The sequence below is a fragment of the Geotrypetes seraphini genome, chromosome 2 (assembly GCF_902459505.1).
Source record: "Geotrypetes seraphini chromosome 2, aGeoSer1.1, whole genome shotgun sequence".
NCBI classification, from domain to species: Eukaryota; Metazoa; Chordata; class Amphibia; order Gymnophiona; family Dermophiidae; genus Geotrypetes; species Geotrypetes seraphini.
The window spans coordinates 313,761,341-313,781,231 of NC_047085.1; the positions used below are offsets into that span (position 1 = coordinate 313,761,341).

Below are 19,891 nucleotides of genomic sequence, written 5' to 3' on the forward strand. Positions count from 1 at the left end.
CTGCTGGGCATGATGGACCCCTGGTCTGACTCAGCAGAGGCACTGCTTATGTTCTTAACTGTAGCACTACAAAACCAAAGCAAGGGGTATGAAGTTGTCATTTTGAGGCTGGGAGCCACTAAGGCAGGAGTATCTGGAAATTACCCTCTCCCTACCTCCACTACCTATGGGGAGCAATACAAGGAGCTCCACTGTTACTGTAGCAAAGAATGTACAATGTTCCTGGCTGCAGCAACATGAAAGTAAAGTTAGCATCATATGATCTTTCCTCGACCACGCTTCACCCAATTAGAGCCAGATTCTGTAAAGTTAGGCATTGTTTGGGCATCCAGGAGTACAATGCTGAGCACAATTCTATAATGTATAGACACACTATAGAGAATCACGCTCAATCAATGTCTCAAGCCACAGAACTATAACTATGTTATAGTTCTGTGGCTTGAAACATTGATTCTTAAAAAGAAAACCTTTCTCCAGTTTAAAATATTTTAATTTTTTTTATTATTATTTTGGAGGAAAAGAAATCATTTTTTGGTATTTCATCCTGGACTGAGACGTTAAAGCAGCCAAATGTTCCCAATACTATACTCAGCTTGCTTGACTCCACTAACTTTTTTTATTTTTTTAAAGATGAAATTCCCACCTCCATTAGCAAATGAGGTCCAAACTACTTACCTCAAAAAGGCGAAGATCAGCAGGTACCCTATCTCCCATGGACAGACAGACAGTGTCACCTGGTACCAGGTCACGAGCAAGGGTATGCTCCAACTTTCCTTCCCTCACACTGTGGGAAAATACAACAGTCACAAATGCACAGAAGTTGATTCAGTGGTATAGAAATTATTAACAAAATTAGAAATGGTGAGGGGCAAAAATAGAAGAGGAAGAATTTTCCACCTTTGGTTACACCAAAAATGTAGCAGCCAACCAACCTGAATTAAAAGATTAGGTTCTTACCTCAATAATCTTCTTTCAAGTAGAAAGGCATAAGAGTCTTGAACCAATGGGTTATTCACAAGTTTGCATAGAAAGCATCATCTACTTTTGTCAGCATCACCTCATCTGACACTGCTGTGCCTCTCAGTTTGTATCGAAGCAGTTGAGAAGCACTACAAAGAGAAAAATGAGGAGGAGTATAGGGAACTTCCCACTCAGCCCAAGTCTGCTCTGATTTCATAAGAACATAAGAATTGCCATACTGGGACAGACCGAAGGTCCATCAAGCCAAGTATCCTGTTTCCAACACTGGCCAACCAAGGTCCCAAGTACCTAACTAGATCCCAAGTAGCAAGTAGATTCTATGCTGCTTATCCTAGGAATAAGCAGTGAACTTCTCCAAGCCATTTCAATAATGGCCTATGGACTTCTCTTTTAGGAAATTAGCCAAACCTTTTTTAAACCCCACTAAGCTGATTTCATCACATTCTCCAGCAACAAATTCCAGAATTTAATTACATGTTGTCTGAAGAAATATTTTCCCTGGTTTGTTTAAATCTACTTAGTAGCTTCATCGCATGTCCCCTAGTCCTAGTATTTTTGGACAGAGTGAACAAGCAATTCACATTTACCCTTTCCACTCCACTCATTTTACAGACCTCCTGAGCAGTCTATTCTCCAAGCTGAAGAATTCTAGCCACTTTAGCCTCTCCTTAAAGGGAAGTTGACCCATCCCTTTTATCATTTTTGTCGCCCTTCTCTCTGTACCTTTTCTAATTCTGCTATATCTTTTTTGAGATACGGCGACCAGAACTACACACAGCATTTGAGGTGCAGCCATATCATCAAGCAATACAAGGGAATTACAACATGTTTTCCATTCCTTTCCTGATAATTCTTAACATTCTACTTGCTTTCTTAGCAGCGCCACACATTGAGCTATGGATTTCAACATATCCTCAACAATGACACCTAGATTAGCAGACATGTGAAATAAGAACTAAAGAAACCAAAGTGGAACCCAACATGCCACCTTTCTGAGTGCAAAGACACTAATAATGATGTGACTTCCATAAGTCCCAGTATATTAACACCTATTTTTTAATCAGAAGAGAGTCAGCCACATGGTGCCTCCCCTCAAGAAGGTTCACCTTTGAACAATGTGGAAAATTCCAAGTATTCATCACCCTTCAGACCTTTTGACAGCAGAAAGCCAAGGACAGGAAAAAAATCTGAGATAGTAAACAGGCACAAATAACATCTAACAGGGTGGTTGTCAAGGCTCATAGGTAAGACCCTAATCTTCCCTTCTAGTGCAAAAGGCATACAAGTCTTGAACCACCGGGATGTACCAAATCAGTCCCTCTAGCCTAGGGAAGGGCAGATGAGCCTGCTATTAACACAGAGGAACCAAAGACAGCGTTCATGTGCGCTGCTAAATCCACCCTATAAAAAAACTTTATGAAGGTATGTAGGGTGCACCAATTGGTCACACCACAAATCGCCTCCGGCAGCACCGCCCGGGACTCTGCCCACAAATAAGCCACACCCCATGCTTTCAATGTAATAGGTGGCTGCTTACCACACCCAATGTACGCTGAAGACATGGAATCATGAATCTATTGTGCAATGGAAGCCTTAGTGGCCAGCTTTCCCAAGGATTCGTTAACACAAAAAGATGATCCAATATTCGAAAATTATTCATCACCTTAAGGTAATGAACAAGAGCTCTTCAAACATCCAGCAATGCCAAGGTTGTCCTTTTTCTTCAAATCCTTTGGGATGGAATGCTGGGAGCCAAACTTCCTGATTCACGTGGAAAGCTGAGACTACTTGTGTCAGGAAAAAGAGGGAACTTTGTGCAGAGAGACTCCAGCCTCGGTGAACCTGAGGAAGGGTTCTCTGCACGACAGAGCCTGAAGTTCCGAAACCCTCCTCACCAAGGCAATAAGACAGTATTTCTGTTGGCTGATAGTAAAATCCATCAGTGACACCTCTTGCATAGGGAGCCTTACTCAGAGAATGCAGAACATTGAGATTCTAGTTTGGAAAAGGCTGCTGTACTGGTAGACACAGCCGCATCGCTCCCTTCAAAAATCTGACATCATTAGGATAGGAAGCCAGATAGACTTCTTCCACTTAAGCCCTAAAACACGAGAGGCCTGCTAGCTGTACCTTGAGGGAACCAATCACTAGACATTTCGCTAGCCTGAACTGAAGAAAAAACAGTACCACCAAAAGAGGGGCCTAAAGTGGTTCCAACTCTCCTTGAGCACCAGCGCTGAAATTCCAAGCCTTAGCATAGGTAGAAAATGTCACCAGTTTCTTAGATCTTAGGAGAGTGGCAAAGCACAGTTACTTACCGTAACAGGTGTTATCCAGGGACAGCAGGCATATATTCTCACATGTGGGTGACGTCATCTACGGAGCCCCGGCGCGGACAGCTTTTCAAGCAAACTTGATAGAAGTTTCAAGTTTGCACACTGCACCACGCATGTGCGTGCCTTCTCGCCCACTAGAGGGCGCATCCCACCTCGTGGTCCTCAGTTCCATAACTAGCAAGGAAGCCATCCCCGGGGAGGCGGGCGGGTTGTGAGAATATATGCCTGCTGTCCCTGGATAACACCTGTTACGGTAAGTAACTGTGCTTTATCCCAGGACAAGCAGGCATGATATTCTCACATGTGGGTGACCTCCAAGCCAACCAAAAAAGGGTAGGTGGGAGGATGGCAATTTATGAAAACAGGTTACGTAACACCGACTGGCCAAACCGGCCATCGTTTCTGGACAAGGTGTCCAGACAGTAATGAGAGGTGAATGTATGAACCGAAGACCAAGTGGCAGCCTTACATATTTCCTCCATTGGAGTGGATCGGAGAAAGGCTATCGAAGCTGCCATTGCTCGGACCTTGTGCCCCGTGACTCGACCCGGGGGAGGAAGGCCAGCCTGAGCGTAGCAAAAGGAAATGCAAGCGGCCAACCAGTTAGACAGAGTGCGCTTGGAAACTGGGTGCCCTAATCGATTGGGATCGAAGGACAAAAACAATTGAGGAACCTTCCGATGAGACCTGGTGCGTTGAAGATAATATGCCAACGCCCTCTTACAGTCAAGCGTGTGAAGCGCCGTCTCGCCCGGATGGGAGTGGGGCTTCGGGAAGAACACCGGAAGGACAATGGACTGATTGAGGTGGAAGTCAGACACAACTTTAGGTAAAAACTTAGGATGGGTGCGGAGAACCACCTTGTCGTGATGAAAGACCGTGAAAGGAGGGTCCGCAACCAAGGCTTGCAACTCCCCAATCCGCCTGGCGGAGGTGAGGGCAATCAGAAACACCGCCTTCCAAGTCAGAAATTTCAAGGGGGACTTGTTGAGTGGCTCAAAAGGGGGTTTCATCAGTTGAGCCAGAACTACATTCAAGTTCCACACGACAGGCGGAGGCTTGAGAGGGGGGGCAAACCCTGATTAACCCTTTCATGAAGCGTGTCACCAAGGGGTGGAGTGACAGAGGGCGTCCCTCCAGAGGTTGGTGGAAGGCAGAAATCGCACTGAGATGAACCCGCACCGAAGTGGTTTTCAAGCCGGAGCGCGACAAATGAAATAAATATTCTAAGACCGAGGATACCGGAACTGATACCGGGTCCAGGTGAAAAGACGAACACCAGGTGGAAAACCTGGTCCATTTCTGCGCATAGCAAAGCCTCGTCGAGATCTTGCGGGAGGCTTCCAACACCTCCTTCACCGATTGAGACAGGTCCGGAGGAGTCAGGGAACAAGAAACCAAGCTGTCAGGTGCAATGACTGCAGGTTGGGATGTAACATGGATCCTTGACTCTGAGATAGCAGAGAAGGAGAGACAGGCAGGGGAAGAGGCTCCCTGGCGCTGAGCTGGAGCAGCAGGGAGAACCAGTGCTGGCGCGGCCACCGAGGTGCTATGAGAATCATCGTGGCCGTGGACGATTTTAGGTGTACCAACGTTCGCATGATCAGCGGGAACGGAGGGAATGCATACAGGAACCTCCCTTCCCAGTCGAGTAGGAAGGCATCCGCTTCCAGACGGTCCTGCGAGTACATCCGAGAACAATATAGTGGTAGTTTGTGTGTCTCCGGAGATGCAAACAGATCCACCTGTGGCGTTCCCCAGCGAGCGAAAACCTCGCGTAGAACTGCTGAGTGTAGAGTCCACTCGTGCGGTTGCAGAAGTCGACTCAGTTTGTCCGCCAGGCAATTCCGTTCTCCTTGGATGTAGACCGCCCGGAGGAAGATGTTCCGGGAGGCCGCCCACTCCCAGAGGCGAAGAGCCTCGGAGCAGAGGGGCCATGACCCCGTTCCTCCCTGCTTGTTCACATAATACATTGCCACCTGATTGTCCGTGCGGACGAGGACCACCTGGTCCTGCAATATGTGAACGAAGGCTCGAAGTGCTAGGAAGATGGCCCGCAGCTCTAGCACGTTGATATGACACCGACGGTCTTCTGCCGACCACAGGCCCTGCGTGCGAAGGCCGTCGAGATGGGCTCCCCACGCGTACTCCGAGGAGTCCATGGTCAGGACTTTGTGAAAAGGCGGAGTGCGGAACAATAGCCCCCTGGACAGATTTGAAGAGTCTGTCCACCAACGTAGCGATTTCCGCAAAAGCGGAGTCACCGAAATGAGGCGAGACACCGGGTCGCACTCCTGACGCCACTGGGATGCGAGGGTCCACTGGGGGATCCTCAGGTGTAGCCTCGCAAACGGCGTGACATGTACCGTCGAGGCCATATGGCCCAGCAGCATCATCATGTGCTTGGCCGACACCTTCGACAGTTGAGAGACCTGGCGACTCATCCGTACCAAGGCTTCCAACCGCTGGGTCGGCAGGTAGGAGCGTAGGTGCACCGTGTCCAGCACCGCACCTATGAATTGAAGAGACTGCGACGGCCTCAACTGAGACTTTGGAAAGTTTATCTCGAACCCGAGAGTTTGCAGGAAGGTAATAGACTGTCGGGTCGCTGAGATAGCCCCCTCCCTGGTCGGGGCTTTGATGAGCCAATCGTCCAGGTAAGGGAACACGTGGAGTCCCCGTGACCTGAGGGCTGCTGCAACCACCACCATGCACTTCGTGAATACTCGTGGGGACGCGGCCAGGCCGAAGGGCAGTACCCTGTACTGGAGGTGGAGGTCCCCCACCTGGAATCGTAAGAATCTTCGACAGGTGGGGTGCACCGGAACATGGGTGTATGCTTCCTTCAGGTCGAGGGAGCACATCCAGTCCCCTTCCTCCAAGAGGGGATACAGAACCGGGAGAGATAGCATTCGAAACTTCTCCCGGGCCAGGAATTTGTTGAGCTTCCTGAGGTCCAGTATGGGGCGCAGGTCCCCGGTCTTTTTTGGGACCAAAAAGTAGCGGGAGTAAAACCCCGTACCCCACTGGTCCTTGGGGACCGGCTCGACCGCCCGAAGCTTCAAGAGGGCTTTGGCTTCGGTTATAAGGGTCGGTAGCTGCGAACGGTTGCAGGGGACTAAACTCGGGGGACTGTCCGGCGGCGAGGACACAAAGTTGAGCGAGTAGCCCTCGGAGACGATCCGGAGCACCCAAGCGTCTGAGGTAATCCCGGTCCATGCCTCCCGGAAGGACCGGAGACGGCCCCCGATAGGAAGGGGTTCCTGTGAAAGTGCGGAGGGGAACCCGCCCCGTCCGCTCAGCCCGTCAAAAGGAAGGCGCTGGCTTAGAAGGGCCCTGCGCCGGGGCTTGGGTTTGTCCCCCTCTGCCTCGCTGAGACGGACGTCTCGGAGGCGGTCTCGAGAAAGCCGGGGTCGACTTCTGAGGGTATCGGCGCGGCGGAGGCCGAAAGGGTTTCTGAGGCGGGGGCCTAGGTTTGGGGCGGACCAGGGATGCTAGAGAGCGCTCCTGTTCCGACAAGCGTTTGGTCGCCGCATCCAATGACTCGTCGAATAACTCGGACCCCACACAAGGCAAGTCTGCCAGGCGTTCCTGCAGGTTTGGGTCCATGTCGAGGGTGCGAAGCCAGGCCAAGCGGCGCATGGCCACCGCGAGGGCCGACACCCTCGAAACCAGCTCAAAGGCGTCGTACACTGCATGGAATAGGTACAACCGCAATTGAGACAGGTTGGACATAAACTTGTCGAATCCTGCTCTTTGGGAGTCCGGTAACGAGTTTCGATATTGAGGAAGATCCTTCACCATACCCCGCAAATAGGAGGAAAAGGTGAAGGCGTAATTTAGAACCCTGGTGGCCATCAGGGAATTTGAATAGAGGCGACGGCCAAACTTGTCCAGGGTCCGCCCTTCCCTGCCTGGTGGAACCGTCGCAGAAACCCGTGAGGGCTGTGATTTTTTAAGAGCTGACTCCACCAGAAGGGACTGGTGTGAGAGCTGCGCCTTATCGAACCCTTTAGGAGGAATCGTTCTATACTTCGATTCCATTTTTGAAGGTACAGACGTGACTGTAAGAGGGTTTGACAAGTTCTTCAGCCAGGTCTGCAGAAGGACGCTGTTGAGAGGGAGTCTAGGCACCTCTCTAGGAGGAGTGGGGAGGTCCTGTTCCTCCAAAAATTCTTTGGAATACCGAGAACATACCATCTGGTCAATCCCCAGGGCTTGGGCCATGTCCTGAACGAAGGATGAAAATGAGGACGGCCTAGCCTGGGGAGACGGGGTTCTCGACCGCCCCACCGAGGAGAGGGGGGAGGCCTCATGGGAATAATGAGGATCCCTAACCGATCCCGAATCCCAGGATCCCCTCTCGAGGGCCCTCGAGGGGGAAGGGGAAGTTGTCCTCCTCGCAGAACCCTTGGGTGAGGACCCCGGGGTTCGTGGGACACTTTCCCGTTTCCTCGGCGAGGCGGCCCGGGAAGACTTCCCACGAGGTGAGCGGAGGAGCCTCGGATTGTCGAGGCGCAACTCCGACACCTGCAGCGCCTCGCCCCCGAACGACGAGGAACGGTCGCGCCGAGGCGAGCCTCGAGGTCGCTTAGACTTCCTCGATCGACGCCCTGTCCGAGGTCGCGTCGAGGGCGAGGCGTGTCTGGAAGACCCGGAGGAAGAGGAGGAAAGACGGCGCACTCTGCGCAACTTTTCTTTGGGCCTTACACTCCGCTCAGGGGGTTCCCCCGAGGTCGAGGTCCGGGGCGGGGCCGAGACCGAGGTGAACGGGGTCACTGTACCCGAGACCGAGGTCGCCGAGGCCGGGGCTCCCGCGGTCGAGGGGGCCGAGGCCGGGGCCTCCGAGACCGAAGGCGCTCCGGCCGAGGTCGAGGCCGCCGGGACCGCAGCACGCTGCAACACTTCCAGGGCTCCCGATAGCTCCGATGAGATCAGAGCTCGGAGGAGATCCTGGAAGGCCGGAATCCCCACGAAGGTGGGGAGTTCCGAGTCCGGGGCACACTCCCTGGAGGGCGACCTCGGTCTCGAGTATTCCCTCGGGGTGTGCGGAGTCGAGGTCCGATGCGGGGCCGGGGTCGACCCACCCGCTTTGGCCTGACTCGAGGATGGCTTCTTTGCTGAAGGGGATGGAACAGAGGACTTACCCGAAGCTTGCTTCACTGACGACGCCTTCGAGGATGAGGGTCGGGGCGAGGCCGAGGCCCCTGAGGACGCCGAGGCCGAGGTCAAGGCCGGGGCCGAAGCCGGGGCCGACGTCGAGGCCTTAGGCGGCGCGTCGACGGCGAACAAATCCGCCATTCTGGCCTTGCGGCGACGTAGGGCCCTGTTTTGGAAGGTAGAGCAGCGATCACACGACTCTGTCGGATGTTCGGGCCCCAGACAGACAATGCACCACCGGTGAGGGTCAGTGATGGAAAGCAACCTCTCGCACCGGCTGCACTTTTTGAATCCCGTAACAGGACGGGACATCCACGAAGAAAAAGAAGAAGGCCGGGAACGTACCGACGTCCCCGGCCACGGCTTCCGGGAGCCCCCGGAGCCCGACGAAAACGAAATACTTTTTTTTTTTTTTTTTTTTTTGAAAAGAACCGAAAAGAAAAAAGCAGTACCGCGAACTAATTCGATGGAAAAACAAACTAAACGCGGCAGCTAGAAGGCAAAAACACTGGAGCTCAGATCCACAGGGCTTTCTTGCTCCGCGGAAAAATTTGAACTGAGGACCACGAGGTGGGATGCGCCCTCTAGTGGGCGAGAAGGCACGCACATGCGTGGTGCAGTGTGCAAACTTGAAACTTCTATCAAGTTTGCTTGAAAAGCTGTCCGCGCCGGGGCTCCGTAGATGACGTCACCCACATGTGAGAATATCATGCCTGCTTGTCCTGGGATAATGACCACTTCCAAACAGCTTTTGCACACTAAGGCCAAACGCTCAAGAGCCATGCCATAAGGCCAAAGTGTTCCATATCTTGAAACAATGGGTTATTCACCTGGGCTCTGTGAGAGAAGATTCAGATGGCAAGGCAGTTTGAGCAGTCGGTCCCTCTGCAGATTGTTACCAACTGACCCCAAATAGTAAGGTCCAGGAGTTGGCCAGTGGCAATATAGATAAGCCCTTCTTGACTGAAGAGGCTGCTGGTGGTTTCTTGAGAACAAAACTCAGTTTTAAAGAAAAACTCACTCACACCCTTGAGCTCTGGTGGCTTTTTCAAAACACTGGTTTTTATTTTCAGTCCTTTCAAAAAAATAAAGTGTCAGAATGCTCCCCAAACTTTTATAGCTCCCAAAAATACTCAGTCTAGAGAAGTCTTTTCTTTACACCTTGCAAACGGCTGAAAGGCTGCATATGCCACCCTTAGGCAGTGTCTGATCTGTATAATCTTATTCCACCATAACTGATTTCTAGAGTTGTTAATCACTAGCTTTTAACTTTGTTAACTCTACTCAATTTGTAACACCTTTTAATCATTGTAAACCGCATAGAACTTCACGGTCCTGCGGTATATAAACTGTTATTATTATTATTTAGCTCCCAAACAAAACAAATACTCCAAATGAAATAGTTCAAAGTTCACTGGCTCAGTCCAAGAGTCCTGCAACTCTTCATTGTTGCTTTTAAGATTCTTACTGTTTCTCTTGAGCACAGTTTAAAAACTTTACCAAACAGTATTTGATAGCCTTTAATTAACTGGGCTATCGCCTTGCGCTCCGGCGCTAAGGAAGAGTTGTCAGGTCTGCTAGGAAAAGGTTGTAATGCAAATCCCACAGGCCCAACCAAATACACAGACCCTCCCACAACTCCTGTACTGTGGTAGTCTAGAAAAAGGTAGATGACAGTGAATTCCAAAAAGGAAAAAAAAAAACACAAAAAGTTCCAACAGTCCCTTTAACTGGTAGGGCAAATAGTCTCAAATAGCAGCTGTATGAGTTCCTTCAAGTTTGAAAAACAAACAGTTCCAAATCAGGTGCAGTAGTTTTTTCAAATCAGAAAACAAACACAGTCTCAAGAAAACTTGTAGCAGTTCCTTAACATAACACACAACGAACAAAAAAATTCACTTGCCCCTCTCAGGAAACTTCCATGCTCTCAAGTAGGGCATTCTAGAAATCTGTTTCCACTCCCACTTCCATGGGCTCCTCTGAGCTGAGCTCCTGATCAGGGTTCAAACTCTCTGGGTAACTGCATTCCAGTTCTTATACAGTATCTGGCAGCGTACCTCTTTTAGTACCTTGAAGTCAGAGTGCTTCTCTCCCTTTCTCTCTAACAAATCTGCCCATTTGTTTAGTGTATTTGTGCCCCGCCCTGCATGTCTAGTCTGAGGGAACGCCTCCCGTGTTTTAGGGCTCCCTCTCTTGCCACCGGTCCCTGAGAGAGATGAGCCACTTAGTCTGAGGCCTTTATATTTCTAAAGAGGGACCAGGATTGCATACCATGGTCTTCGAGGTCAATCAGGCACCACTAGGCCCACCAATCCTGGATGGTTCACAATCCCACAAATGACTCAACCAAGCATGGGACACGGGGGAAACGCATACAAAAAGCTCTGCCTCCTGCCACAGTTGGACTAATGCATCCAACTACTTGCTTCCGAGTTCATATGTTCGGCTGTAAAAATGAAGCATCTTGGTGTTCACTGCCAAGGTCATCGGATTCATCTGTTGAGGCCCCCACCGCTGAACTATGGCATTGAACACCTGTGGAGACAGTGACCATTCCCCCGGTTCAAGAGTCAGATAACTGAGAAAGTCGGCCTGCGCATTTTCCATTCCTGCTACGTGTGCAGCCGAGAGAGCCTGCAAGTGAGCTTCTACCCACCGGAAAAGTTGAACTTTTAGGCACAATGGGGCACTTCTGGTGCCCCCTTGCCTGTTGACATATGCTACCAGTCGCATTGTCCAAGACGACTAACTGCCTTGCTTTCCAGGGACTTCTCTAGTGCCTGAAGCACTAGATAAATGACTCGACTTCCAGGCAATTTATGAGCTACTTCTGCTGAGTCGGAGACCAACGCCCCTGGACTGAATGTCTGTTTCAAAGACACCCCCCCCCCCAAACTGTAAAGGCTGGTATCAGTCGTTAGTATCTCCCAGAAGGAAATTTGAAGAGGCATGCCCCTAGAAAGGGAAGCTGACCTCAGTCACCAACTGAGGCTGTTGTAGTGAGTCCAACTGAGGGGACCAGAGAGAAAGGAAAGAGTCTTAGAGCGGTCTCATGTGCGCTCTGGCCCATGGAACCAGCTCTTTGGTAACCACCATTGACCCTAGGCCCTGCTGACAATGTCACACTGTGGGAACCAGCCTATGTTGCACCTCCAAAATCTGCTTCTGGAGCTTCAGTCTGCATGGCTCTGGAAGAAACATTTGGCCCAGGGCCAGGTCGAACAAGACTCCCAGGTACTCCAGGCGCTGAGTAGGTTCCAGCTGACTCTTCTTGAAGTTGATTATCTAGGCCAAGTCTTGGAAGCGTTGCACTACTCTCAAAACCACTAGATCGCCTTCCTCCTTGGACGGAGATCTGATGAGCCAATTGTCCAAATACGGGTGCATCTGAATCCCAGCTTTGCAGAGGTGAACTGCCACTACCACCATCACCTTGGTAAAGGTGCAAGGTGCCATGGCCAGGCCAAAGGGGAGCACAGAGAACTAGAAATGATGATCTAGCACATGAAATTGCAAATACCTCTTGTAGGGTGGGATGATGGGAATGTGAAAAATTGAGGGAGGCAAGACATTCCCCCAACACACTGCCGCTATGAACAACCAAATAGTCTCCATGTGGAAGTGCGGTATCTTTAGTACCGCATTGACCAACTTGAGATCTAGAATCAGCCTCCAGTCATCTGAGCCTTTCTTTGGCATGATGAAGTATGGGACACAGTACTACAGGGATACAAACTATATAGAAGAGATCGAGAAGGGCAGAAAGGTGGAGGTATTGCCCTATATGTTAAGGAAGAAATAGATTCTGTTGGAATGAGTACAACAGACAGGAAAGAGAAGCTGGAGTCCCTCTGGATCAAAATTCCTGGTCGCAATGGCGCAGATATAAAAATTGGCCTTTACTATCGTCCCCCAGGACAGGCGGAAGTCACTGACTCAGAAATGATGGAGGAAATCAAACAAGTATGCAAGACAGGCAATGTAGTTATATTGGGAGACTTCAATTTCCCAGGAATAGACTGGAAACTAGGAGCCTCCAACTGCGGCAAGGAGGCCAAGTTCCTGGAGGTGCTAGGGGATTGCTTCCTGGAGCAAATGGTAAAAGAGCCGACAAGAGGCGACGCCACCTTGGACTTGGTCCTAAATGGTCTCACTGGACCGATAACAGAAGTAGAAGTCATGGTTCCACTGGGAACGAGTGATCACAATGTAATCAACTTTAAACTTGACATCGGGAAAGGGAAACATGTCAAAACCTTAACCACCACCTTAAACTTTAAAAAGGGTAAATACGATTGCATGAGAGCCATGGTAACAAAACGACTCGAGAAGATGGTGGACAAACTTGAAACAGTAGATCAGGCATGGTGCCTATTGAAAAATACTATTGCAGAAGCACAAGATCTCTACATTCCGAGGATTTCCAAAGATCGGAGAACTAAAGGCAAAAGAGAACCGGCATGGCTTACCATACAGGTGAAGGAAGCCATAAAGGTAAAGAAGGACTCTTTCAAAAAATGGAAATGCACGAAGACAACCGAAGCCTGGAACAAACATAAAGATGAACAGAAGAAATGTCACAAGGCGGTGAGGGAAGCAAAACAGGACTATGAGGAAAAAATAGCCCGGGAGGCCAAAAACTTCAAGCCCTTCTTTAGATACGTGAAAGGGAAAAAACCTGCAAAAGAGGCAGTGGGACCCCTGGACGACAAGGGAAGAAAAGGGTACATCAAGGAAGATAAACAAATCGCAGACAAACTAAATTCCTTCTTTGCGTCCGTTTTTACGAAGGAGGACACCTCAACAATACCTGAAGCGGAGAAAGTGTTTGCAGGAGAAATAGAAGACAGCCTCACCACAGTTGAAGTGGACTTAGCCCAGATATACTATCAGATCGACAAACTTAAAAGTGACAAATCACCTGGACCGGATGAAATTCACCCGAGAGTCTTGAAGGAATTGAAGATTGAAATTGGAGAGTTATTGCAAAAACTTGCAAACCTGTCAATCAGAACTGGTCAGATACCAGACGACTGGAGGAAAGCGAACGTCACGCCAATTTTCAAAAAAGGATCGAGAGGAGAACCGGGCAACTATAGACCTGTGAGTCTTACGTCTGTCCCCGGCAAGATGATTGAATCACTGATCAAGGATAGCATAGTTCAGCACTTGGACACACACGACTTGATGAAACCCAGTCAACATGGATTCAGGAAAGGGAAATCGTGTCTGACGAATTTACTCCAATTCTTTGAGACCGTGAACGAGCAAATTGATAGTGGAAAGCCGGTGGACATAATATACTTGGACTTCCAGAAAGCATTTGACAAAGTTCCACACGAAAGACTTCTCAGGAAGCTACAAAGCCATGGCATAGAGGGAGATATACAAAGATGGATAGGCAAATGGCTGGAAAACCGAAAGCAGAGAGTGGGCATAAATGGGAAGTTCTCCGACTGGGAGAGAGTGACTAGTGGTGTGCCCCAGGGCTCGGTACTTGGGCCGATCCTTTTTAATATTTATATCAATGACCTGGAAAACGGAACATCCAGTGAGATCATCAAGTTTGCAGACGACACAAAACTCTGCCGGGCAATCAGATCGCAGGAGGACAGTGAGGAACTCCAGAGCGATTTGTGTCGGTTAGAAAAATGGGCGGAGAAATGGCAGATGAAGTTCAACGTGGAGAAATGCAAGGTAATGCATTTAGGCAGTAAAAATAAGGAATACGAGTACAGAATGTCAGGTGCAACTCTGGGGAAAAGTGAACAAGAAAGAGATCTGGGTGTACTGATAGATAGGACCCTGAAGCCGTCGGCACAATGCGTGGCAGCGGCAAATAAGGCAAATAGAATGTTGGGCATGATAAAGAAAGGAATCTCGAGTAGATCGGAGAAAGTTATAATGCCGCTTTATAGGGCAATGGTCAGACCCCACTTGGAATACTGCGTCCAACATTGGTCTCCCTACCTAAAGAAGGATATAAAACTGCTGGAGAGGGTGCAGAGACGAGCAACTAAACTAGTGAAGGGTATGGAGAAACTGGAATATGAGGATCGACTTAAAACACTGGGATTGTTCTCCCTTGAGAAAAGGAGACTGCGTGGGGATATGATCGAGACCTTCAAAATACTGAAAGGAATTGACAAAATAGAGCAGAGAAGATTATTTACAATGTCCAATTTGACACGGACAAGAGGACATGAAATGAAGCTAAGGGGGGGCAAGTTCAGGACTAATGTCAGGAAGTTCTGCTTCACACAGAGAGTGGTTGACATCTGGAATACTCTCCCAGGGGAGATTATTGCGGAATCGACAGTCCTAGGTTTCAAAAGCAAACTAGATGCATATCTCCTTGAGATAGGCATATAAAGATATGGTTGGCTATAAAATAAGCCAGGTGAATACCTAGCAGGGCCTCCGCGTGTGCGGATCGCCGGACTTGATGGACCGAAGGTCTGATCCGGAGATGGCGCTTCTTATGTTCTTATGTTTATGTGGCCAGGACTGGCACTATGGCCTGAAAAGCCAGTAGCCTTTGTACTATAGCCTGAACTTTGAAGGCTCTCTCCAGCTGGCCGGCGAATCTACAAAGCTGTCTGGCAGAAGGGAACAGAACTCAATTTTGTACCCCTCCTGGACTACATCCAGGATCCAGGGGTCTGCACCAATTTGAGACTAGACCAACCAAAAGGCCGACAGCCTGCCCCCTACCTGGAGGGGCTCAGCCCATGTCTTGATGTCATTGTGCTTTCTTAAAGGCTGTGGAGAAGCAAGAGCCCAATGTTTGCTGTCTCCTACCTCCACTGAATTTCTTGACATAGCCCCTAAAAGGACCTCTGTGTCACTTGGGATTTTCCATCTTCCCAGTTTAAAACAGACAACTTTCTGATCCAGGTCTGTATCCTCATATAGTCGGAATGCATGTTGAGGAGAGTTCCCCTGCACCATCACCAATGGTGTGCTGCAAACAGACACTGAGGACCCTCAGCAGTTCAAATAGGCATTCCACATATCACTCACAAAATCTGGAGTGAAGCCTTGTACTGGGGGTCTCAAAGACCCCAGCAGGGAACCCTTGCTGGTCCTCCTGGGCTCCACAGTGACTGTGCTTGGTCAAACTACCTTTGAAGGGGCCCGAAAAGGGTCTCTTCAATTGGGAACACACCTCCTGCAGATCCCCAGGCCTGAAGGACTTGGAGGAGGCTAAGCCCCTCCCCACAAGCTCTGATGCACGTGAAACATGGACATTCCCTGGCCAGCCATCCAGCACAAACCTGGCATGATACAGAGGAAAGACATCATGAGGAGTACATCCCTATTGATTTTAAGCAAAATCGAGGGGTTTTGAGGCAGATGGAGGCTTCAGAAAAAAAGATTTGTTTAAAATCCATCAGATAAAGCTTGGCCATAGTCTTAGCCATTTACAGAGACCCTTCTGGTTACACCCAGTGGTCCATGATCAGCTTGGTAATGTCCGGATGCGAGGGAAAGAACATGATTGGAACCACAGAGCAGCTCATAATGAAGAACTGAGTTGAGGAAGCTGGAGGGACTGTCGGGTTTAATTCTCGCAGCAAAGTGAAAATAATAACCGAGAGCACAGAAGCTGTGAACAGCCGGCACACTGTGGAGCCTTCCCTCCGATTCAGGGCCACCATTGCCTCTTGACCATCATACTCATGCAAGAAACAGACTGTACCAGAGAAACTTAATCCTGGGACAAAAGTGGCATGGAATCGCCCCCGGTTTTCCTCATAGACTATAATACCCTTACTCACTGTGCAGTGCCTGCCTGCCTGCCACAGAATAGGATTTCAGCTAGAACTAATGGAGAACTGCCTCACAGATTCGCTGAATGAACCTGGTCTTCTGGCTGACAGTCGAACCGAGGTTGGACTGAACCTCAACCCCCAGAAAGCCTTGCCGCAAAGGGGGGAGAGGACCACGCAGCTGGCCCATTTAGTCCTGGCCAACTCAGGAAAGAGCCAAACAGCCTTTGCTCAAGCTCCTCAGTAAATCAGGGAGGCAAACAGATACGCAGGAGACGGTCCCCAAGCTAAAAATATATATAAGAACATAAGAATTGCCATCTCCGGATCAGACCCTGGGTCCATCCGCACACACGGAGGCCCCGCCAGGTCTACCTTGGCATAGTTTTAGTCCCCATATCACTGTATGCTTCTCAGGGGAGATGTGCATCTAATTTACCCTTACCCTTATCACTCTATGCCACTCTTAAGAAGATGTGCATCTAGTTTACCCTTAAATCCTAGAACGGTGGATTCTGCAATTACTTCCTCTGGGAGAGCATTCCAGGTGTCCACCACTCGCTGCGTGAAGCAGAACTTCCTGATATTCGTCCTGGACCTGTCCCCCTCAGCTTCAGTCTATGTCCTCTTGTCCGTTTCACATTGGACATTGTAAATAACTGCTTTCCCTGCTCCATTTTGTCGAATCCTTTCAGTATTTTGAAAGTCTCGATCAGATCCCCTCGCAGTCTCCTCTTCTCAAGGGAGAACAACCCCAGTCTCCCAAGTCGTTCCTCATAGTCCAGGTTCTCCATACCTTTCACTAGCTTCATTGCTCGTCTCTGCACCCTCTCTAGCAGTTTTATATCCTTCTTTAGGTATGCAGACTAATGCTGGACGCAGATTTCCAGGTGCGGTCTGACCATGGCTCTGTAGAGCGGTATTATAACTTTCTCTGATCTACTCGTAATTCCCTTCTTTATCATGCCTAGCATTCTATTTGCTTTCTTCGCTTCCACCGCCATCACACATTGAGCCGACGGTTTCAGGATTCTATCTATCAGTACACCCAGGTCCTTTTCCTGTTCGATCTTTCCAAGAGTTATACCTGACATACTATACTTATGATCTTTATTTGTCTGCCTAAATGCATCACTTTGCATTTTTCCACATTAAAATTCATCTGCCCTTTATCTGCCCACTTCTCCAATTGATTCAAGTCGCTCTGGAGTTCCTCGCTGTCCTTCTGCGATCTGATTGCCCGGCATAGCTTTGTGTCATCTGCAAACTTGATGATTTCACTGGATGTTCCTTCTTCCAGGTCATTTATGAAAATATTAAATAAGATGGGTCCAAGTACTGAGCCCTGGGGTACACCGCTAGTCACTTTTTCCCATTCTGAGAACTTCCCATTTATGCCCACTTTTTTTTTTGTTCTCTAGCCATTTGCCTATCCATCTTAGTATATCTCCCTCTATTCCATGGCCTTGTAATTTCCTGAGAAGTCTTACATGTGGAACTTTTTGTCGAACGCTTTCTGAAAGTCCAAATATAAAATATCCATTGGTTCTCCACTATCAATTTGTCTGTTCACTTTCTCAAAAAATTGAAGTAGGTTCGTCAAACATGATTTCCCTTTCCTGAAGCCATGTTGACTGGCTCTCATCAGGTCGTGTGTGTCTAGGTGCCGGACTTTGCTATCTTTGATCAGCGCCTCAACCATCTTTCCAGGGACAGACGTGAGACTCACAAGTCTGTAGTTGCCTGGCACTCCTCTCGATCCTTTTTTAAATATCGGCGTGATGTTCACTATCTTCCAGTCGTCCGGTATCTGTCCTGTTTTGATTGACAGGTTGGCAAGTTTTTGCAATAGTTCTCCTTTTTCAAATTTCAGTTCTTTAAGGATTCTCGGATTAATTCCGTCTGGTCCAGGAGATTTATCACTTTTAAGTTTGTCGATCTGGTGGTAAATCTGGTCCAAGTCCACTTCTACTGTGGTGAGGCTGTCCTGTATGACTTCCCTTGAACACTTTCACTGTGTCAGGTATTGTTGCGGTGTCTTCCTTTGTAAAGACAGACGCAAAGAAGGAATTCAGTTGACACACCCTTTTCCTCCCAGGTCATCCAGCGGTCCCACTGCCTCCCTTGCAGGTTTTTTCCCTTTTACTTATCTAAAAAAGGGCTTGAAATTTTTGGCCTCTCGCACTATTTTCTCCTCGTAGACCTTTTTGGCAACCCTCACCACCTTGTGACATTTTTTCTAATCATCTCTATGTTTGTTCCAAGCTTCGGATGTTTTTGTGCGTTTACACGTCTTAAAGGAGTCTTTCTTTTCATTTATGGCTTCCTTCACCTCTTTGGTAAGCCACGCCAGCTCTCTTTTGCCTTTGGTTTTCTTTACTTTGGACATCTGCGGAATATATATATATATATTGTGACCAGTCAGGTATACCTCAAGCACAGGTCCCAGTCTGCTCAGAAAAGAAAGAAGTGAAAAAGAAATTCCGGGGAGGAATTGGGAAGGATCAGGTTATGAATAAGCTAAATAATAGCACTGACCACCGGGGGAGCCCAAGAGGCCCTTGGAACACTGCCAGGGCTGACACAGCAGGGCGTTCAACAACTCCACACTCTCACTGAACTCCACAGTGCTCCTCCCACGGAAATACAGTAGAACTATTCTCCAGGTTTCCGGTTTCCGGCTGAAAACTCTTCCTCTGCGTAAATCTCAGGAAACTTTAGATTAAGCACTCAAACAAAAAAAAATTAGACTTCATAGACAAACAATTAGTCCACAGTTCAATTGACCAAAACAGAAAGCTACCAAGCCTTCTCCAGCACAAGTCAAAAAAAAAACGTTTTTGTTTTTTTTTTCAAAAAACAAAATGTGATTCCCCAAATGTCCTACAGGAGGCGCACAATCCCACTCCTGATACCAATTATGTGGCCGTCTGAGCAATCCAGGATAGGATTCTAAGGCTCTGTGAACGGCTACACCAAAAATGAACATTTGCATGTGACCCGACATGGAGTCATCCTGTAGGACTGGATTTCATTACAAAAAAAAAAAAACTCCAAAATAAAGTTCCAACACTCAGACAGGTTAAATAAACAGTTCACTTTACTCAATGTCTTTGGAATAGGTAAGTAATGTCTTTCAGCATTCTGATATTTTTCTCCAGATTATATACAGCATTTATCAGAGAAAAAGAAAACCAAACGATTGCCAAAAGGGGCAAGGAAACAAAAGTAAACTTGATTAGCTACCAGTGCTCCCTAGAGCTTCTTTAGACTGCTATAAAGCAGTTGCTTCATTCAGTTCAAACAAAAATTCTAGTCCAACATTCAGGTATCCTTCATTCTTAGTCCATAGCACAAAAAATAAAGGAAAAACAGCCTCTGGCAATCACTAATTATGGCTGCCAGGCAAAAAGAGAGAGTCACAGGATTTGCACAATTACTGGCCTGAAAAACAGGCTACAAATTCCCTCCCAGGTGGCAGCAAATCCTCTCCCACACTCTCTCTAAGCTATCAAAGCAAAATCCTCATTCAACCAGCAAAACCCAGCACACAAACAGTTTGCAAACACCTTCACTGTTTGTGGCTCAGCATTAAGTTCACCTGCATGGGTTCAGGTTCATTCTCTTCACAAGTCCAAGCCT

General features: G+C 48.5%; 1 protein-coding gene across 3 annotated transcripts in view; it reads right to left on the reverse strand.

Moving 5' to 3' along the window:
- ATP2C1 (ATPase secretory pathway Ca2+ transporting 1) overlaps nt 1-19,891 on the reverse strand; it is a 262,616-nt gene that overhangs the window by 140,507 nt on the left and 102,218 nt on the right. For all 3 annotated transcript variants that reach the window (XM_033930018.1, XM_033930021.1, XM_033930019.1), the window contains one exon: nt 676-784. In XM_033930018.1, coding sequence (XP_033785909.1) covers nt 676-784 — 109 coding nt within the window. The remainder of the gene's footprint in view (nt 1-675; nt 785-19,891) is intronic.